The sequence below is a fragment of the Acipenser ruthenus genome, chromosome 7 (assembly GCF_902713425.1).
Source record: "Acipenser ruthenus chromosome 7, fAciRut3.2 maternal haplotype, whole genome shotgun sequence".
In the NCBI taxonomy this organism is placed as follows: Eukaryota; Metazoa; Chordata; class Actinopteri; order Acipenseriformes; family Acipenseridae; genus Acipenser; species Acipenser ruthenus.
The window spans coordinates 17736925-17760005 of record NC_081195.1 but is presented as its reverse complement, the minus strand read 5'-3'; the positions used below and the strand labels follow the sequence as shown (position 1 = coordinate 17760005).

Genomic DNA, 23081 nt, shown 5'->3' with positions numbered 1-23081 from the left:
TATAGCTAATTTTCAAACATAAATTAAAAATACAAAATAAACTATTAGGATGCTGGGGTTCAAATGTATATGAAAAAAAAATGCTGAAAATTTGGACTAGAAAGATATTTGCATCTATGCACTACTTTAATCAAACTCAAAACTACATCTCAGGAATCGATTCTAAAATTCATATCCTCCATGTAAACCAGTTTCAAGCTGGAGTCAGGTGTGGGTTTCAATTGGGTTAAAGTGCATTGGCCTTGTGTATGCATACATCAAATGTGTAAAAAATACATGGGCCACCAAGTTTATAAAAAAAAAAAACGCAGTTATGACAGTTAAATACTCTCCTGTGTGAGACAGCCAGCTGCATAAGAATAAGCTATAGGCAGAGTGTGGAATGGGTAGAGACTGCAAAACAACAGCATCCCATCAATCAGCAGGTGGTATAATTCTGCCAGAACTGTAACCATGATACAGTGTCTCCATTTCCTTCTCCTCCATTTCACTTCAGTAAGCAGACACTGCAGCCATGTGCAGCGCAACATACGGCCTCTATGACCTAGCTGCCTATTGATAACTATGCCCGTACTATATTTAGACAAAGAGCAGACTTGCACTTATCTCCAGGACACAATATTAACCAGAAAGGAATTTTACAATGTGGAACTAAAAGCATGCAAATGTTGACAGTATAAGAACATTTACAACCTGCTACTATACATGAGTCAACTACAGAAACGTGTCCTCTGACTGAGGATACCTCTCCTGACTTTGCAAACCAAAACAGGATACTGCAGCCTAAAGTAAAACAATGAGTGGAATTTTCCTAGTTGAAGTTCTGGAATCATGAAAACATGTGTTCCGTACTGCAAAACACAAGTCTAACTTATCAGAGATGTACATGGCTCCCTATAATGCCAAGGCCATAGCCAGCTATGAGGCACCCGAGGCATGGGCCTTGGTTAAAATCATACAAATAATTACTTATTTACACTCTCTTAAACGTTGCTTAGCTGCAGTGCATGGGCAAGTGAGTTTCCATCGCTGGCTACTTTCAATATTTTTTTTTCAATATTTTTTATATGGATATTTTAAAGTTTGTAGTGAAAATATGACACACGTATTCCCCTAAATATATTATCATGTTAACTTGCTTCATGAAGACAGCTTGTAGGGCTGCTTCATAACCTTCTGCTAATGCAGAGAGTGCATCTGTTCAGCTTTCAGAAAGAGAAAATAGCAAGCTGGTTTCAAGGTTATCAAACAAATAAAGAACCAAGCATAACATTTTTAGTATAATAATGATAGTAAAACATTGAACTGGTATTGTAAAAAATGTCAATATTCAAAAGCTCTCCTGTTGCCCTCTCACTGCCAATATCTCCATGATAAAAAATGACTAAACACGTAGCTTCCTTCAGTACATCTTACCCATTATAAATGTAATAAATAAAACAATAGTAACTCTGTCTGCAATAGAAGTACTTTATCCTAGCTATTACAAGGCAGTATCTATTAAAGCAATATATTTATATATATATATTATATATATATATATATATATATATATATATATATATATATATATATATACACACACACACACACACACACACAGGGTGCTGAACTTCCTGGAAACTGCAGAATTCAGGGACAAGCTCCGCCCACACCTTAAGCATCCAATTACAGGGGAGTAAATTGCCCTTTAAACAGGATGAGCTGGCAAAATGAATAACACACTTTAACACTTACAGCCTCTGGAATACCACTTTTATAGGCAAAAACTCAAAACCACCACCTTGATGAGGGGCTAATCTTTGCGATACAGTTAATACTCCTCAAAATGGCTACATTGTTAGATTATACTAAAATGTTCAGTTTCAGTAATTTTTATTATATATATATATATATATATATATATATATATATATATATATATATATATATATATATATATATATATATATATAATCTCACACACTGATTATTAACTTATACTACTGATAATGGGAGAGATGGTTTATCTTGGGGAATAAATGTTGGAAAAATGCTGCAGCTTTACATATCAGACAGCTATTAATTCAATCTAACATTCTATTGTAAGACTCCATTTGTAATATGGCTCTGAAGGTCATGTCCTATAACAATCTCCCTTCAAACCGCCCTTAATTCGTAAAATGAATATGAACTAGCACATGCAGTAAGGTTTCATATCTGCTAGATGGCATGGTTTAAAAAGCATACAGTAATTGTTTGCAAACGATAATATCAGGAAAACAAACAAAACAAATACGCCCGCATTGTAGTCGAAGCGCCGTTCTCCGCTATAGACAGATATGAGGAGAAGTTTAGCATCACCAAGAATTTTAGATTGAGAAAACAATAATAATTAGATATTTTATTCAACAGCATGCAATCAAAGAAACTACAAAATGATATCGCAAGTCTACAGCATTTCATGTTAGATTTTGAAATGTCACATTTTTCAATTTCTGTCAGTTTATGGAAAACTACAAAGCGGTATGTAATTAAATATGTTAGCGTAACAGTATTCAGCTGTTTTCATTCGACTTTATGAAGTAAAATGAGTTAATTCTATAGGATGATGCAAAACTTTTGGCCGTAGCTAATGCAGCAAATAAAGACGTATTTCACTGACTATCTAGAAACGGTTCGTTATATTGTATCGAGTGGTTCGTGTTGCACTGTATCTATTTTTCCATCCCATTTGATACAATGTATGATAGAATAAACTGTAGATAGGTTTATTAAATATCGTTTCCTAGCATATTGTGATTGTTAAAATGTGTATTTAAAAACAACACACACAGAAATAGTAATACTGTAGGTGGTAATTTAAATTATACATTATTTGCAATATTTAACACAATTTGCTAAATGAAACTAGCGGGTTATTTATTACATTAAATAATTAAGAAATATAAAAAATGCGTAGTAGTTTACCTGAAAAGGCAGCATGCTGTTGCTGTTGTCTGCCCTGAAGGCGTTGTCTTCTATCCAGGATTTGGGGATAAGTGGGGCAGCCCTAGGGAATTTCGGAGGGGCGATAACATTGCCCGAATACGGCTTTTTTAATGGGGAGATGGGGTTGAGGGGAGAAGGCACTCCGACTCCAACCCCGACTCCCACTGCCCTCCGGGGATCCCTGCTAGCCTGGAGCCCGCTCCAGGGGTTGGAGGCTGAGCTCCAAGCGGCGTTTTGGTGGTTATTCCAAGAAGACGATGAAGGGGAAGAGGAGGGAACCTTGCTATTGATGATGGTTTGGTGGCTATATGCATTTCTTGGGGGGAACGGGACTTGGTTTGGGCTTACGGGCGACCTTCTCTGCTGCTGCTGGGCTTGTTGTTGCTGCTGCTGCGGTTGCTGCTGCTGCTGTTGATGCTGTGTTTGTGCCATGCCAATCTGGGGTGAGAATGTGCCCCCAAATACGGGATTAACTTGGTGAGGGAAATTCTGGAAAAGCATTGTCCCATTAACCGGTGGGATCCCTTGGAAAAAGCTATCGTCCACGGTGTTGTTGGTCCCGGTGGACCAAGTGCTGCCGAAGGAAGGAGACAAGGATGTGGAACCCGGCTCCTGGGTCTGATGAAAGCTCAAACCGGGCAGGATAGGCGACTCCATCGGCACTTTCTCTTTGTAGTTGTGTGCGGGAGGTGTTTGGTTAATTAGAATCGCGTGGTTCTCCTCGCATTTGGGGGGCTCCGATGAGGAGGTCGGGGTGGACGTGGGCTCTACGTTTGTTGGTTCTTGCTGCTGCTGCTGCTGCTGAGGCTGGGGCTGGGCTTTGCTTTTATCCATCAGTAAATCATCCTGCATGGTTTGCTGAGCTGTAACAGGGAAAAACAAAGACGAATTATTATTGACATTATCACGTGCAACAGTAGCCGGGTTTTTTTGATATTTGGTCAACGAGAATCGCGGGAGGTGATGGATACCATCATTATTATTATTGCAACTACTACGACTAGTACTTGCACTTCTGCGGGGACTGGCCGCTTGCAAGGCAAATCCGTAATCCCCCATTTAGCAGCAACTGCAAACTGTACCGGTAACGATTTAGCAGCTTCACCCTTTCAGACGCCTCAGTTGTGATGGGAGATATGCTTGGAGGACAGAGATATTCACCGATTTCGCCACGTCTCTTTTTCCTTTTTCACCGGAACTCCAGCCGCTCACTCTGCAATGTGAAACTGATTCTTGTTCCTGTTTTTTCCTAGGACCACCCCTAAATTAATTTACATACGTCAATAAATACAGCTGCGTCCTTCAGCAAGGTTAAACAGACACGCCACCCCCATTTCACAAGCAGGGCATTTAAAGAGACAGGTTTATATATTTCAATAATAATAATAATAATAATAATAATAATAATAATAATAATAATAATCTAAAATAAAAAAAAAAAAAAAAAAAACATTGAAAGCAATTTCTAACCCGGAATAAAGTAAATTTAAATCCGCGAATTGTGTTTAGTCAGTTAATTACAGGTTTAGAAAATACCTCTATTAAAATTAGACACACATATTGGTCTTAATTCCAAATACAGTGCTACCATTCGCCAAATCAATAAAATCAACTGGTTAAATCCTTAGTCGAACCGACAAACGACACAACATTCAACGATTCACGGCACACGTTTAAGACTGCAGAGAGTAGAGAGGGAGGTGCACCAATATACATAGTTTCCTATGTGGGAATCTTCAATTTCGTAATAACACAAGAAAATGATTTGACATGCTTAACCAATCAATATTTTATCTACATGCATAACAGACCTTTTTGAAATATGATAAAAAAAATATATATATAATAATGGTAAAGTCTAGACAATCTGTACATTTTTATTATTGAACTTAAAAGCAATGCGGTAATTATAAGTATTGGTAAGGTCCATGTTTATTATCTACGTGCTTACATTACACCCACACAGTGTTAAAATAAAATAAAAATACACGTTTCCCTTCCAAAACGTGGAGATACAATTATTACATTTACAAGCATAGTATTCAGATTATTTTAATAGCACCGATATCTTATAAAAAATGAAACGAAGACAGCACCACCACATATCTTAACATAGACTATTAGGACACTGTGCTACGACTAAAATTGGCTTCTCTAAATATACTGGCTGTTTAATGTGATTCAAGACTGAAAATCTACATGTTCACATTTGTTTGCTAAACATAAACACCGACCATGTTTTTGGTAATAATATGTATGAACAACATTAAATACATTGACACAAAAAAAAACATGCATACGTATAACATGTAACACTTGTTTAATAATAATTAGAAACAATTATTATGCAGCTCTTCAAGTATATCGTTAAAGGTCAACACAAATGCATAGTAAATACGATTTTGATACAGACGTAGGGATTTTATTCTACTATTTCTGCCTTGCTCTTGCATATTATTGGTCCCTGATCAAGCAAGGTCACGAATTACTTTGAAAGTAGTCCACGGGTTTAGTGTCAGTACAATATATAATACATTCATTCTATGTATAAAAATAGCTGACAAAAGTATTCATAATCTAGTTACTGTACACGTATATACTGTAAATATACATAAAATATATCATTAACAACGCTTATCTTGTATTTTGCACTGCGTCGAAGTTGCCAACAATGCGTATTGATATGCCACATATGCTGTATGTTGCCGTACAGTTACTAATAAATATGTATTACCTGATCGTTCACCTTTAGGGATTCTGTAAATATGTCTATTTCTGATAGCCTCTGCTGGGTTTGGATATGACAAATGGACTACCCCTCTGCCGATAAACAGTCGGAACGAGCTTAGCAGCTGACTGTGGCGCATGGGCATTGCAGTAAAAAGAATGCAGGGAACTGTAGTTCAGCCGACCACTGCAGTCAGTTCATATACAGTCTTTTGACCCGTGTGCTCTATAAAAAGTGTGTAAACAGAGGCAGGGTGAAGCCTCTTCATAAGCAACGTGTAATAAAAGGATGGTAAGCCGGTAATGCATAGCAACAATTGAAAACATGTGTAAGCAAAAGCATGGGGAAATTACGAATAACACAGTTTATATTAAGCAAACAGTGTTGTTCATAATCAGATATTCCCCTTACCATGAATTTGCTCGGTCATTTTCCCCATGCTTTTCCAATGCAAATGCATACATGTATAGTTTTTGCATGCTTCCCTTATGACACCGAACACAAACTGTTGTCCTTATAAGCTTACTCTCTAGACTGTATTTCAAAAAGATATATATATATATATATATATATATATATATATATATATATATATATATATATATATATATGTGTGTGTGTGTGTGTGTGTGTGTGTGTGTGTGCGTACAGTATAATTAAAACAAGTTATACATAACTAAAATATCTATTTATTGTCAGAAATGAGTCGTTTTCACGTTGCCATTTTATCATAAATGATGGACTCAACAAACGGTTTCCATTCTATTCCAAACGTCACTTTATAACCATTAATTGTTTTGCCTAGCACTATAAAGGCGGAGCATATTAGGCTATAATAAACCAACACGATCATGGTAAGCATAATACAAATAAACATTGGCATTGCAATGTATAATAAGCATGAATTTCGTGCAAATGTATTACTGTACAATCTGAGGTGTCACAGTTGAGGCCCGCCTGATGTAGTGCCATGATACATTTGAATCATAATGCAAAACTAGGGAGTGTTTATTTATTATTCGTTTATTTATTTGTTTGTTTGAAGCCGTCAGGTTGAAGTTCAAGCATGCTTCGTGTTCCATTTTTTTCTGAAACATACTTCTAAAACAAAATAATGGAAGAGTCCCCCCCCCCCCCCCCCCCGGCAAAAACATGATTTAAAATTCCAAAATAAGTGTTTAACTAGAATTTAGAATTTAAAAAGCGTTGTTTTTGTTTGTTTGTTTTATTTAAACAACTTAACGAGTTAATTAAAGTATACAGACTGCTATCTAAAAGACAACCTCGACAAGTTTAAATGAAGTAAAACAGTTTAAAACAGTGGGAGAAATTAAGCAAACTTGCCACTGTACAAGCGTTGGAAAAAAAAGGTTTTTTTTTGTTTGTTTTTTTAAATAAATAAATAAAACTAAGGATAAGCCTACCAAAATAAGACGTATTCTGGAGCCATATGTGAATCTTCATGTTGCATGACTTCGTAAACAGCCTTCCTGCCTCCCGGTGTTCACGATTTAGAACATTAAATTGTGATTTTGTTTGTTCTTTTTTTGGGGGGGGGGGGGCGTCAAGCTACTGTTTGCAATATGAACTACATGTCCCAAGCGCCTTGCTCCTTTGTCGTTTTTCGTGGTGTGTCTCCGACTTGTTGAATGTTAATGGTGACGCAGTGCGCACTGCCGTCGTCCTCTTGTTACCTCATATAGACAGATAGGCAGTCAATGGAGGGAAGCGGTCACCGAGATGTGGTTATATTCATAATAAACAAAGTAGAGCTCGTCTTCGACCAAACTTAAATCTGGAAACATCCACAACACATTTAAAGTTGTTTTTATTTCTTTATTTATTTACATTCTGATAGTGGCTATTTGCATTTATATTAATCCTTGCGGTGGCATAGGCCCCACTCGGATACGCAAGGCCTTGTGTGTTTGTGTAATAATATATTGTTATTACAGTTTGCTTGTGCGTTCCAAATTTATATACAAATGGCGGATCAGAATGCTTTGTTAATGCAGCAGGTTTTGGACAGGTAAGTGCTCATGTAATGTGTTTATTGTTTAAAAAATTTCAGATGATATGCTGTGAAAATGAGCAGGACTAAAAAAGGGAATGCACTTGACAGGTTTAAGAGGCAGCGGGAGATGCCTGCCTGCTGTTGGTCACCCACACCGTGCTTGCTTTAATTCTACTAGCCTTGTGTTAATACAGTACCAGACATCCCTGCTGAGAAGATTTGGGATTTTAAACAGATATGTTCTTCTTCTTGGTTAAGAGCAATTAGGTTAGTTTAGCATTGACAATTTTACAGTGAAGGGCCAGTGTTTTTCAGTAATCTCCATCTAGCAATATGTTTCATAAACCAGGATGACCAGTTCAGTCGAAAACCAGTTGACCAAAGCTGGAATAAAGTGTATTTGAAATGCTACACACAGTATGCATTTACAGTACAAGCTTGCATTTGCAGGCTTTCAAGTTGTGGTTTAGCCTGTTGTAATTTTTTACTGAATTTCTTGTTTTTTCATAAATTGCAGTTTTGGTATTTTTAGTTGAGCGCACCTGTTACTTACTACACTTGAGTAAATTCTTTGAAAGGAATGATATGAATTTTTAATGTGAGCACTAGGTACCTGAAAGATGTCACTTCCATTTGGGACTACAACATTTCAGAAAGTACACCTGCCATTTAGGGCTGCTGCTTGTACGAGCTGACAGATTGAAAGGTTAGGGTATATCTTTGCTACATAGAGAGTAAATGCACAGTATTGTGGCAGGAAAATTGGGCTTGACAGAATTCAAAGTGAAAACTAAAATCAACAGGGAAAAATTTACAAGGACTTGTTATAAAGTTATGTGAATGAAATAGAAGAGAAGATGCATTGCCCATTTTATTTTAGAAATATTTCTTGCAAAACACAAGGGAAAAATGAGATTCCCCAACTCTGTTTACATTTTTGCTTTGCTTCCATGAGCTACTGAGGAGTTTGCAGATGCATTTAAAAAAACACACAGTAACGCTCAGAAATATTAGTGTCTTTTTTTTTTTTTTTTTTTTTTTCTGGAGTCTTTATTGATTGCAATAAAATATTTTTAATTTGAGTCCAGACATGTAAATCATTTAACCATCCAGTCCCAGGTGCTTGTGTACAGTATGGCTCTTGGTCTTATGATATCTGATCTTAATAAAAGATCAAACTGGAGCTGCAGGCAGTTCCATCTGCGATAGTACAGTATGCACACTGTCCTATTTTTGTAGAATTCCTGTAATCCCTTTACCCTGCCTGAGAGGTGCTTATACTGTTTGTCATGTCATGTCAATCTGCCACCGCCAATATGCAGCTGCTCATATCTTATAAACCCTTTGAGGTGCCGACTACATTACATTTTGTGCAGTCCTGTGCAAACCTAACAGAACCAGTCATTTTGATTTGACCTGTATTTACAGTTTAGAGTTTAAACGGTTAACTGTTCAAGCGTTTTGAATTTTGTCAAAATGTTATCAGAAATATTTAAAAAGTTAGATGTCTGGATTAAGGCCTGTTCACACCGGATGCGATGCATGTCATGTGATAGGCGAATCTCTTCTGATTGGTCATTGGCTAGTTCCCCAGCTACCGCAAAAATACCACCACTTTTTTGCATCGCTTCAGTGTCGCCTCGTCGCATTGCAGCCCGTGTGAATGGTTCATATCAAAACTTTTTTTTTTTTGTCTGGTATGAATAGGCCTTTAATGTTTATACTGTAGTAACTATACAGAGTAAAGTTAGTTATTTTATATTGAATATGTATTCATAGTCTATTCCCATTCATGCTAGTTTTCCCTCACATGGAGTTTTAGATGTATAAAGTTAAATGCACATTGAGTTTGTTTTTTCACTTTTTTTATTTTTATTTGATCTGATTATCCATGTTACATCAGAATATTTAAATGATAAAAAGCTGAATAGGCTTGAAACAGCCTGCATTCATAAAAAAAAGACATATATGCAGTAATATGTATTTTAGTATTTCTGGGCTGTTAGAAAATTATGGTAATTACAGTTGAGTGCAGTTTGATTGTGCTGACACTGGTTACACAAATTATGAAGCTGGTAAACCAGAGACCATATACTGTAGACACAGAAAACTGCCTGCTCTAAAGTATAATGCTTTAGAAGTTGTTTTTTTCCCCTGTAGTTTTGTACTGGACAGTGTCAGAGACACACAGAATACTTCATGGGGTACCTTATCTAGATCTTAGCACATGCGTCCGCCTTTCCACCGCAATGCAGCTTTTTCATTAACAGAATGCAGGGAACACGGAGCTTTAATCCATAGCGACCTTTCAAAATGTAATGGGACACTAATATCCCTTTATCTGTTTTATATCCTGCTGCGACCCTGTGAGTCTTGTTCCTTTAAGTTTCATGTGGATTGAATCTAAGTATTCTTTTTTTTATAATCTTTGTCCATTTTAGGTTATAAATCAAGTGGGAATCATATACTTTTCTGACATACACATATAGAAAGATGGCATTGGGACACCATGTTTGTACTAAAGTACATCATATAGATAAAGCTCTTGAAGAAAAATCTGTAACTTTATTCTCGCAACATGTTGGTTTCAGATCATTTGAAACATCTGTGATGTATTTCTTTCTCCAGAGATCCAGTGCTTAGCAGTGTACTGTAATGCAACTAAAGGGGAAGAAGAAATAGGATTTTAGTAAAATGTATTTAATTTGGTTGTTTGGATAATATATAGCACCGTTACGAAATATAACATTAGATCAGATTGCCCTAATGGACCCTGCATTAATGATTTTGTTGCACAGTAGCATTGCCTTTAATTTGTCTCCTTACCCTTGGGATGTAATGGGCGTTAGAACTTCCTTCGTAGCAAAGGGTACACAGTATAAAGCATTTAGGATGTTGGTGCTTAAGTGCGTTTCTGCGTTACCTATTATAGAAGATCTTGTTAGTACCATGTGTTGTACACTACAAGGTTTACAAGGTACAGCAGGGCAGGCTGAATATAATTTGTGTGTGTGTGTGTGTGTGTGTATGCTGTGCGCTGTTGTTGGAAGGACTGTCACAGTTGCAGCTGTAGATGTAATTTGACCTCCAATGTGTTCAGTGACTTGCAGATCTGTATTGGCGGAAGGGTCATCTAATATGCATGCCATCAATGTCAAATATAAAACGGAGAGTCATATTCCTGGTTGCCAAAAAACATAGGAGATTAAAAAACATTAACTAATTCTGCAACTTCCACTCCTTGGATCATTGATCCATTTGTCATCTCCCACAGGGGATGAAACACCCTGCAATGGGGATACACTGTAGTGGAGGCGGTCATATGTGTATATGTCACACTTCACATTTGTACATATATATGCAGAACCTCTTACCTGATTTAAATGAAACATTGTATTAACATTATTTAACATTAATTATTGAGAATATGATTATGGGGATATAGGAGTGTCTGCCTGTCCGTACAGCCGTCCATCTGTATGTTACCCCAAAACATTTTTTAATATTTCAGGAGAATCGTTTATCAAATTGTGATTAAACATTTCACTACTAATTCCTATTCTGTAGCATTCTGTACATACTGCGATATGTCATGGTCATCAATGTTTTCATCATACTATAGTTATGAAATTATAACCGTGATGGGGATGTAATTTACTGACATACTTGTTTATGAACTTTATGAACATGTTAATTTTGTTAGGAGACAATGCATGAGCATGTGTTGATGGCCATTAAAGGGGCAGCGGTGTGGAGTAGCGGTTAGGACTCTGGACTCTTGACTGGAGGGTCGTGGGTTCAATCCCCAGTGGGGGACACTTCTGCTGTACTCTTGAGCAAGGTACTTTACCTAGATTGCTCCAGTAAAAACTCAACTGTATAAATGGGTAATTGTATGTAAAAATAATGTGTAAAAAATAATGTAATTGAATGTAAAAATAATGTGATATCTTGTAACAATTGTAAGTCGCCCTGGATAAGGGCGTCTGCTAAGAAATAAATAATAATAATAATAATAATAATAAAGGGATGGGCCCTGTACAGTAAATGGAAAGGCTCTTAGTCATTCTTGTTTCACTGTATTTAATTATTATTATTATTATTTATTTCTTAGCAGACGCCCTTATCCAGGGCGACTTACAGTCGTAAACAAAAATACATTTCAAGAAGCATGCAAATGGGTCACATTCAGTATATTATGTGCTTAATTAGACATCCAACATTTTCATTCCGTCTGCCCAGCAGTTTTATAAATGCCTCCAAAAGTTTGGGGGATTTGCCCTGATACCACTCTACAGAAATTTATTCCAGCTCTTTAGAGTAAATGCCACCTACAGTTTTTGGGGGATTTCTTCCTAATTCAGAAGAAACAACCTGTATTATTAAATATGGACCTGAAATTTGGTATCCAATTTCCTTGCTAGGCAAAAACGTTGACATGATGTCTGCAATGACGTTCTGTCTCTCTCCTGTTTGTTCAGGAATGAAAAACTGTTAGAACCCAAAGCAAAATCTAACACTAACCTTCAACTAATATGGCAGCCATGTTATGGTGTTTTTCATTTCTGGACTATATAGTTTAACCCTACTGTGGAAATCATTCTAGAGAGCTGCATTCTCTATTTGAGATGCCGTTCCCCTTACGCTATGCCCTCATTTCTACTTGTGTTCTTATTTAAGGCTAAAAATCTGGTTCTCCAGACTATGAGGAGAACAGTCAGGTGTCTCCTGCCGTCAACTTTCACACTGCGAATCACAAACGTTCTAGAAAGTATGGGATTTCAGTGTTGACACAAGTGGTTAACTTCTGTCACAGTTTCATTGACAGGGATTAGACTTTCTGCTCAGTACCCTGGAAACCTGGACTGTGTAAGTGCTGTACCAGTCTGAGTTTCAGAGGTTAGACTTCTGATAGATTATTGATTGTTTTAGAATAGTATCTTAAAGAAGACATGACTAGGTGTTAGACTATTACAGATGTATAATAAAGCTACAACAGTGAAGTATCTTGGATTGACTTTCATCAGTATCTTTTATCAGTACACAAATATATAGGCCTGTCATTATTTTTAGTTTGATGGAATTGGCCCTTTGGGTTCTGAATAGTGTGCCATTTTATTTAGGCAGAAGTCTTTGTACAGTAACTGGCATGAACAAGCTGCTGAGTTTCCAGTTAGTTTACTGATATGTTGCTGTTCCTGGCCATATTGCATTTACTCCTCATTTCCAATAAAACATCTAATCTAACAGGAGATGGGAGTGTTTACTCTATATTAAGTTACTGTTTTGTATGCAATATGGGTATCTTGAATTCTTTACCAGCCAATTAATATTATATATATATATAAAAATAAAAATTATATATATATATATATATATATATATATATATATATATACACACACATTCTACAACAAAATATTCATGAAATATTCAAATGGTCATATTCATGCCCATATATGGACATTCTGGTTACGCAGCAAATGATTAAAGGTCAGGCCTCAGAATTGAATACGTCCCAGATGAAAGTTCAAATCTCAAGGTGTACTCGAAAGGCTTACTGTATGTTACTCCATTGTAGCATTTTCTAACAACTTTGCAAACTAAAAAAAAAAGGTTAGGAAAAGAATACACAATTGTCTGCAGGACATTTTAGGGCACTCTGTTTAAAACATGTATGACTGAACAGGATTTGCTTTTTTCTGTAAAATGTCACAGTTCCTAGTATAGCTTACTTTTAACTTTTAATCACAAATAGTTATTATCCCTGGCTGTACTGATTTCATTAATCATTTTGGATAGTAAGGCCTGTTCGGTATAGTGGCCAGCTCAGGATGAAAGCAGAAGTAGATATAAAACGGAGGCTTCTATCATGTTAAATTCACAGTGCTTTAAAAAAAATAGATATTTAAGATGACAGTGTGTCATCAGTAGCTGAGCTGGAAATAGGGTTTCAAAGTGAACTGAAATAGAAGTAGAGCCAGACACCGGAGTTAAAAACAGAATTGAATCTTAATAACCTGCCAGTAGCAGATAAATTGTATCTCTACTGGGCTCCCGAGTGGCGCATCTGGTAAAGGCACTCCGAGATGGAGTGCAGGAGGTCGCCGGTTCGAGTCCAGGCTATTCTATTACCATAGACGGGAGCTCCCAGGGGCCTGCACACAATTGGCCGCGGGGGGAGAGTTTAGGTCGGCCAGGGTGTCCTCGGCTCACCGCGCACCAGCGACCCCTGTAGTCTGGCTGGACACCTGCTGACTTGCCTGTAAGCTGCCCAGAGCTGCGTTGTCCTCCAACGCTATAGCTCTGGCTGCAGTGTGAAAAAAAGCGGTCGGCTGACGGCACACTCTTCGGTGGACAGTGTGTGTTTGTCTTCGCCGCTCCCGAGGCAGCGCGGGGGTGGTAGCGGTGAGCTGCGGCTAAAAATAATTGGATATGCCAAATTGGGAGAAAATGATAAAATTATTGGTGATTTACCAAGTTTAAAAAAAAAAAAAAAAAAAAATGAATCTCTACTGAAAAGATAAAGTATTTTCTCACATTCACATGAGATGCTTTATGAAAGGGATCTTTGAGAACCAGCAAAATAAATTCTTAAATCTTCAATTATGGCTTGAAATTAGGACAGTTCAACTGTATATTTGTACATTAACTAACAGAACAAATTGTTTGCTTACCCAGTGCCTAAGAAACACTGTGTCAAATCATCATACCTGTAAATCCACAGAAAAGATCTGCAGCACTGTTGTTTTTATTTAATAATGGGTATCATTAATTCTATCACTGGAGGTGGTTCAGGCAGTACAGTATTGCAGCATGTTTTAATGAATTGCAGTGGGGTGTCAGCAGCACATCCTCACTACAGTTGCATAATGCTGTAGAAAACAAAGTTGTTACAATGTAAAGATCCAGTCTAAGCACAGCATGTGTTAATTCAACAGAAATAAAATTGTTCAATTGCTTTTGTTCCTGCAACAAGATAATTATGTATCAATGCCTATCTTTAACTGAAAAAAGATTGCTGGCCAAAATTGGTTTGCAGCCTGCAGGATCCATTCTCATACGAGATTGAATTGACCTTCTGTCTCAACCCCCAAGCTTGTAAAGCTGTTTCCATTGGGTCTGCATAAGTTTTTATGTATAATTTAAAACAGTGTGGTGCTGGGTTATATCATATGCATTTTTCTACATTTCTTACCGGATTTTAATATAATTTAATATGTATGTTCTGTGATTCTTCTTACATCATTATTTGCTGTGCTTGTTGACCTATTCTAGCAAAACAAATGCAGTGTAGCCCATAATATAGGTGAAGTAGTGTGCAACACTGATAGGCTTCATCATCTTGCTTTTCGGGAGGAATTCTTGCTGGAATAGTTAGTAAGCATGGGACACAACACTAGAAAATCATACAGAGCAGTGTGTGCAGACATTTACTGTAATAAATTAATTGCACTGAATATGATAAAGTATACATTATCCCTTCAAGTATGGTTGGAGTCTCCAAGGTTTGACATTTTCTATGTTAAAAAATTCCTGCATTTTACTCTTTTTTTTTTAATGCGACTGTAGCCAGATTTACTTATTTAAAAAGGTTGTATATTTCCGAGCAAAGGTTTTTGGTAGTCAATGCATTTGTCACATGTCACTGATTCTTGACACTCTCACGTGATTTAATAAGAGTGCTTGGCATCCCTTTCTCACTGGCATGAGTTTTGGCAGTTTTGCCAGTTTTAGCATTGGGCATCAAAGCCTTCTATTACTCCAAGGTGAAAGACTGTCCAGAACTGCAGTGCAAGTTCTTTGTTTGCTCCTTCTATATTCTCACATGTTTCACTGCCAGTCAGAGCAAAAAAACTCAGCAAGTAAACTCAGGTATTCTTTTTTTTTTTTTTTTTTTTTAATTAACCCTCTGCAGTCCATTTATTAAGTGTGTGTCAGGCGCGTCAGGTCCAATTTATTTTCACACGTGCAGTTAATTTTAGACGCGCTGTTTAAAAGTATTTTTTTCACAGTAAAACAGGTTTAAAAGGCACTGCATATCAACAGGACACTCAGTACTGCATCTCCAGCCCCGCCCCACCCCTTGTTCGCTGTATTTTTCACATACCTCTTCATAGTAGTGCATACCGATAAATCATCTCCTGATCTCTCGTTTTATCACCAAACTCCTCAATAATTATTATTATTATTATTATTATTATTATTATTATTATTATTATTATTATTAATTATTAATTATTATTATTATTAGCAGACGCCCTTATCCAGGTCGACTTAGTCGTAAACAAAAATACATTTCAACAATCACAGTACAAGTAATAATACAATTAAGAGCAAGATAAATACAATGACTTTGGTTCTAGCAAGTACAAGTATGACAAAATACTTTTCAATAACGGAGCAGATAAGTGTCAGTGATAGTTACAGGATATAATAATAATCAGGATATAATTAAATACAAAATACTACAGATTAAATAACACTTGACAGATTACAGTACTCTAAAGTACAGGATTAAATGCAACAAAAATAGGGGGCAGATAAGAGCAAGTATAGTGCATTTAAGGAAGAGTGATAAGTGTCCAGAGGAAAAAAAGAGGAGTTCTACAGGTGCTATCTGAAGAGGTGAGTCTTGAGGAGGCGCCGGAAGGTGGTCAGGGACTGGGCAGTCCTGACATCTGTCGGAAGGTCATTCCACCACTGCGGGGCGAGGGTGGAGAAGGAGCGGGCTCTGGAGGCAGGAGGAGCGGAGAGGTCGGGTGGGGGTGTAGGGAGAGATGAGGGTCTGGAGGTAGCTGGGTGCAGTCTGGTCAAGGCATCTGTAGGCTAGTACAAGAGTCTTTAACTGGATGCGAGCGGTGATCGTGAGCCAGTGGAGTGAGCAGAGCAGTGGAGTTGCGTTGGAGAAGCGAGGCAGAGAGAACACCAGGCGAGCAGCGGAGTTCTGGATGAACTGGAGCGGACGGGTGGCGGACGCAGGGAGGCCAGTCAAGAGGGAGTTGCATAGTCTAGGCGGGAGAGTACCGGGGCCTAGACCAGGAGCTGGGTGGCGTAGTTGGTGAGGAAGGGTCGGATTCTTCGTATGTTGCTCAGGAAGAATCAGCAAGTACGTGCCAGAGTGGAGATGTGCTGGGAATAAGAGAGACAGGGGTCCAGGGTGACTCTGAGGTTCTTAGCTGAGGAGGAGGGAGAGAGTATGGTAGATTCCAGAGGAACGGAGATAGCAAGATCAGAGGAGGGGGAGGAGGAGGAGGGAAAGAAAAGGAGGTCAGATTTAGAGAGGTTGACTTTGAGGTGATGTGAGTGCATCCAGGAGGAGATAGCAGACAGACAGGTAGAGATACGGGAGGGGATGGTGGAATCAGAGGTGGGGAAGGAGAGGAAAATCTGAGCATCATCAGCATAGAAATGGTATGAGAAACCATAGGATGCGATGAGGGGGCCCAGGGAGCGGGTGTAGAGAGAGAACAGGAGAGGACCCAAGACTGACCCATGGGGGACTCCTGTTGAGAGAGGGCGAGGTGTGGAGGTTGCTCCACGCCAGGTTACCTGGTAAGTGCAGTTGGAGAGGTAGGAGGAGAACCAGGCCAGAGCAGTGCCAGAGATTCCCAGGTCAGCGAGAGAGGATAGTAGAATAAAGTGATTGACAGTGTCAAAGGCAGCAGAGAGGTCAAGGAGAAATAGGACAGAAGAGAGAGAGGCTGCTCGGGCAGAGTTAAGTGAGTTGGTGACAGACAGGAGGGCGGTTTCAGTGGAGTGAGCAGAGCGGAAGCCAGATTGGAGAGGGTCGAGCAGAGAGTGATTGGACAGGAAAGCAGAGAGCTGACGTTGTATAGCCCGCTCGAGGGTTTTGGAGAGGAAGGTTAGGAGGGAGACAGGACGGTAGCTCTGGAAGGAGGTGGGGTCGAGGGTAGGTTTTTTGAGGAGGGGGGTGATAGAGGCTTGTTTGAAGGCAGAGGGAAAGAGACCAGAAAGGAGAGAGGTGTTGAGAAGGAAGGAGATGAAGAGAAGTAGAGCAAGAGCAGCAGCTTGAAAGGTGAGTGGGGAGGGGGTCCAGGGCACACATGGTGGGTTTGTGACCCTGGCGCAGGGAGGAGAGGTCAGAGTCTGAGAGGGGAGAGAAGGTGGAGAAGGAGGGTGAGTTAGTAGGGGATGCAGTGGGTTTAGGGGTTGGAGGGGGAGGGAGAGGTGTTAAAGAGTTTGCGGATATCTGAGATTTTAGAAGAGAAGAGGCAAAGTCATCAGAGGAGGGAGGAGGAGGAGGGGGGGGGGAGGAGTGTTTAGGAGGGAGGAGAAGGTAGAGAATAGTTTACGTGGCTCCAAGCCATTATTTTATTACTATAACATCTAAAAAAAGTTCTGCAAATGTCTGTGATATTCTTTGAGCGCTGGATGTAGAAGCAGCTATCTTGTTTGTTTATGTCTGTGTTATCTATGTGGTGTCGGGGCTATCTGTATTCAGCTTCTCTCGGCTCCTATCGGTCTCACTCAGCCATTGGATGGTTTTCTCGGCTTTTTCTGGAGGAAAAACGACTAGAGACCTCTTTTTTACGTCTTTTTGATGATGTCGGACAGGGTCCGACATTGGACCGGAAAGTGAAAATTGCAGTGTTGGACCAGGTCCTACATAGGACCGCAAAGGGTTAAAGGAAGGGAAACCTACTGAGAGGCAGCATAGTCTACAATGGAGAACCCCAGTTTGAGCCCCAGTTTTCTCACTGACCTTGAGTGATTTACCTCTGCTGCCACTGTCTCGTTCGCAAATAAGATGGAAGGTTCATTCCATCCACTATAATTGTTTGTCTGTGACATCTAACCAGAAAACTACAGTGCTGAACCATTTAAAATAAAAAGTTTGTAAAAGCTTGAAAAATAATTTAATATCATCACACACAATGTTAATTTACTCCCTTCTTGTTGCCTTTACAGTATTATTATTATTATTATTATTTATTTCTTAGCAGACGCCCTTATCCAGGGCGACTTACAATCGTAAGCAAATACATTTCAGTATTACAGTAGTTCAGAACTTGCTGAATAACATCAACCAGTGCTGTTTACAGGAAGTAAAGAACAAGCATGTGCAATGCATAGAAGCATTTTTACCATGTTGTACAGTACTACACTCATTTTCTTTGCTCCAAGAACAACCAATGAGCAAAACTACCTTAGGTATTAGGTATTTTGTGAATGGGGTAAATTCACTCCGATTGCCTCTGATGTTAAAAACGGTAGTGAGTTTAGTCTGAGTGTGCACTCAGTACTGAATTGAAGCCTAGTGCGAAAACTGTGTTAGTGATACAAAGTCTACTCAAGGTTCATTCCATAAAAATTGTCCTTTTGTTACAGATGGGTCTATCCTAAAACTGGGAAGTTTTATGAAGGCAAGGTCTTGTCAGTAGTCTGGTATTGATGACTTTAATTCTGTGTAACAAACGTTACATTTTCATAGAATGGCCTCAAGCATTTTTTTTATTTAAAGTATTGCAGTGGTTGTGTGCAAACAAATGCTGTGGAATTAACCAGAAAGCGAGACTATTATGTAAGATGAGATTTAAAACCCTGTTGTAAAGTCAAATACAGAAAACTAGTTGCTACCCCTGATCAATTACTGAAGAAAGAGCAGCTTTGTCACATTTAGAAGAAAAAGCAGGTTGTTTATATGTGCTGTGGTCCTAACACATTTTGAAGGACATGTTGAAAGGGTATCCTTAATTAAGATCAGTGTAGTTTCAGATTGGTTTCTGTTTTTATTCTTGACACAGGACAACAAAATGACCTTTCCTGTAACTGCAGTAAAATACACTTTTACTGCAAATGCTTTAAGGATTGTTACTCGTCTGTCTTCTTTACATAATACAGTAGTTAATAACAGATAGACTTCATCACTTATTTTATTCCCCACTGGCGATATTTTTTTTACTCCATATTCGCTTATTCAGTTGTGATTAGACTTGGTAAGGGCTTTGGGTATTCAGCTTCTCAGAATTTGGGGATGTAAGCAGGCACTTGTACAACATGCACTGTATGGCATGCTTACATTTTATGGAGAACTTATTGCCCAATTGTGATATAACTTCAATAATTCATATGTTTTGTAGGACTGAAACGGCAGCAAAATATTTATCTTGTTCTTTTAATTGCTATAAATCTGTTTTTTTCTCTCCTTATTTTCACAGTTAACGTTTGTGTTGAAACGCTTACACTGTATTGATGCCGTTCAAGGCCTTTATTTCTGTTGACTTCTACAGTATTTCCATCTGTTAAAGCAATATAGAATTCATCATCTCCAAATGATTTTTAATTCGAAAGCGGTTCTGAAGTTTCACATTTCCAGGAGGTAAAGTCAGGTCTGTACAGCTACAGTTTCATGTTTCTTTTCTTTGTACTCCCAGTCCTGTTTCAGTGCCTGTCTTTAAACTTCTAATATTCCTTATATAAAAAAAAAATTTAAAAATGCATTTCCATATGCTTCCCAGTCTGGGATAGACTACAAAATATTTATAAAATAACAGGCCTGTTAAAATAACACTGTTGCATAGTATACTTGTAAGTAGGCCTATACCTTAACGTTATGTCAGAGCTGCATGTTACCTGATACAGTAGATCAGTCTTTTGCCATTGAAGCGGGACATCATTAAATGTTGGATGTAGATAAACGAAAATGCAGCGTGCAAGCCTTAGCACAGAAATGTATGCATCTAAAAGCCTTTTCATTATTCTTTTATAGTTATTATATCTATCCAGGTTTTTATGAAGCTGTACCCGTAAAGAGATTTTTAATTTGTAATTCAAAATTTGAATGTAACTTTAAATTTTAAATCAAATTACTGTAAACATCTTTATGCCTGCAGCCTCTTATTGGTCATTCTGAATAAACTAATTGCAGTAAATATTAGCAATGAATGATAATCAGTTAAACCAAGTATACATTGCTAGGAGGCTGTGTGGTCCAGTGGTTAAAGTTTTAGCTAAAGTTGGCTGAAGTAGCTTTCAGAAGTTTGGCACTAGGCTTATTCACCAGTAGATTTCATAAATTGTTGTTAGTTGTTGATTTTCATAAATTATGTAGACCATTGAAAATGATTTATTTTTTTTTAAACAGAAATGCTAAATGATATTGCAATACCAGGGTTTCCACGGATCCTTAAAGTCTTAAATTAGTTTTTCAATTTAAGGCCTTGAAAGGTCTTAAATATGACAGATTTTTAGTTGAAGGTCTTAAAAAGGTCTTAAATTATGTTTTTCTATAAAAATAAAAAACACGATACCAGAGATCAAGTTCTGAAAACTGCCATGCGTATCCGAGTATTAAATAAGAAACCGCCCGTACCCTAAACAATGATCGCTAGCAAACGTGATTGTAAGTAAATGAAAACATACAACAAATAAACTCGAAAATATCAGCACGAACAAGGCACAGTAAATGTTCAAGATTTAGATTTTGACTATAAACCGACTACACTTTTAATCACTGCTATTAATTTACCGAACCAAAGTAGTATTATCAGTGCACACTCGTCACACAAAGGATTCGGTCAAATGAAGTGAAATTTAGTAAGCACATACACCAATGCAGATCATCAGAAAGTCTATGTACTACTAGAACTTGTCTAAAACTTTAGGCATTTGAATTTTTATTTTAAACGGTATTGTAAAGATGTTGCCGTCTCCTCGAGTTGATACTACTACTTGCGAGCTCAATTATGTTGTGGGGATTTTGGTTTTATGTATTAAAAAATGAATACAATATTATTCCCATTTAAAAAAAAAAATGCTGCTTAACCTTTTTTCTTCTTCCTCTTGCAGTCCAAAAAAACCTGCAAGCGCCGTCTTCTCATCATTAACGTTCTTTCAATGGGTGGGCACTGCTTTTCAAAACACACTCGATTGGCTATTGCTAGGCAGCACTTTGCTTCTCTTAACCAATAGGAATCCCTGCCGTCCAAACTGATTCACGTAGCCCGGTGATTGACACCTCCGAGGCAGAGCAGCATTTTTATCCTGAAAAATAAAAAAGAGAAATGCTGTGCCCCGCAAGGTGTGGAGCCTTAAAATTGAGGAAAGTATAGTGGAGATGTGGCAGGAACACCCGTGTGTCTTTGACATGACATTTCCTATCATGATCGCTCATTGAAGGAGCAAAGATGGAGGGAAATTCCTTTGGAACAGGTACCTAAGTAAATAATTGTTATAACTTGTTAACGGCGAAGCAGATAGGCCTACTGTGTGTGTGGTAGTGTGTGCTCTCATTAGAAACAATTTCTACAGACTCGTATTCGATATCCCTTTCAAACCCCTACTGTATGCTTGTATTGCTAAGTTAATCAGATACGAGGAGGAGGGGTGCGCGTCTGTGTGTGTGTGAAATAGAGAGAATGTACAGTACTGTGCAAAAGTTTTAGGCAGGTGTGAAAAAATGCTGTAAAGTAAGAATGCTTTCAAAAATAGACATGTTAATAGTTTATATTTATCAATTAACAAAATGCAAAGTGAGTGAACAGAAGAAAAATCTACATCAAATCAATATTTGGTGTGACCACCCTTTGCCTTTAAAACAGCATCAATTCTTCTAAGTACACTTGCACACAGTTTTTGAAGGAACTCGGCAGGTAGGTTGGCCCAAACATCTTGGAGAACGAACCACAGTTCTTCTGTGGATTTAGGCAGCCTCAGTTGCTTCTCTCTCTTCATGTAATCCCAGAAAGACTCGATGATGTTGAGATCAGGGCTCTGTGGGGGCCATACCATCACTTCCAGGACTCCTTGTTCTTCTTTACGCTGAAGATAGTTCTTAATGACTTTCGCTGTATGTTTGGGGTCGTTGTCATGCTGCAGAATAAATTTGGGGCCAATCAGATGCCTCCCTGATGGTATTGCATGATGGATAAGTATCGGCCTGTACTTCTCAGCATTGAGGAGACCATTAATTCTGACCAAATCCCCAACTCCATTTGCAGAAATGCAGCCCCAAACTTGCAAGGAACCTCCACCATGCTTCACTGTTGCCTGCAGACACTCATTCGTGTACCGCTCTCCAGCCCTTCGACGAACAAACTGCCTTCTGCTACAGCCAAATATTTCAAATTTTGACTCATCAGTCCAGAGCACCTGCTGCCATTTTTCTGTACCCCAGTTCCTGTGTTTTCGTGCATAGTTGAGTCGCTTGGCCTTGTTTCCACGTCGGAGGTATGGCTTTTTGGCCGCAAGTCTTCCATGAAGGCCACTTCTGACCAGACTTCTCCGGACAGTAGATGGGTGTACCAGGGTCCCACTGTTTTCTGCCAATTCTGAGCTGATGGCACTGCTGAACATCTTCCAATTGCGAAGGGAAGTAAGCATGATGTGTCTTTCATCTGCTGCAGT

The 23081-nt window shown here is 38.3% G+C and overlaps 2 protein-coding genes across 10 annotated transcripts in view; one reads left to right on the top strand and one right to left on the bottom strand.

Annotated features, from left to right (window-relative positions):
- LOC117415813 (cytoplasmic polyadenylation element-binding protein 3-like) overlaps positions 1-7260 on the bottom strand; it is a 66726-nt gene extending 59466 nt beyond the window's left edge. For 4 of the 8 annotated variants that reach the window (XM_059026507.1, XM_059026508.1, XM_059026509.1 and 1 more), the window contains exons 1-2: positions 7123-7260; positions 2950-3833 (exon numbers count right to left, since the gene is read on the bottom strand). In XM_059026507.1, coding sequence (XP_058882490.1) covers positions 2950-3833; positions 7123-7162 — 924 coding nt within the window. In that variant the 5' untranslated portion in view covers positions 7163-7260. Of the gene's footprint in view, positions 1-2949; positions 3834-4052; positions 4324-5704; positions 5832-7122 lie in introns of those variants that run through there. The other 4 variants (XM_034026645.3, XM_034026643.3, XM_034026644.3 and 1 more) reach the window with 4 other exon arrangements.
- A 113-nt stretch (positions 7261-7373) lies between these two features.
- Positions 7374-23081, top strand: part of LOC117416015 (E3 ubiquitin-protein ligase MARCHF5) — a 63344-nt gene continuing 47636 nt past the window's right edge. The window contains exon 1 of one of the 2 annotated variants that reach the window (XM_059026511.1): positions 7374-7727. In XM_059026511.1, coding sequence (XP_058882494.1) covers positions 7684-7727 — 44 coding nt within the window. In that variant the 5' untranslated portion in view covers positions 7374-7683. The remainder of the gene's footprint in view (positions 7728-23081) is intronic. The other variant, XM_034027030.3, reaches the window with a different exon arrangement.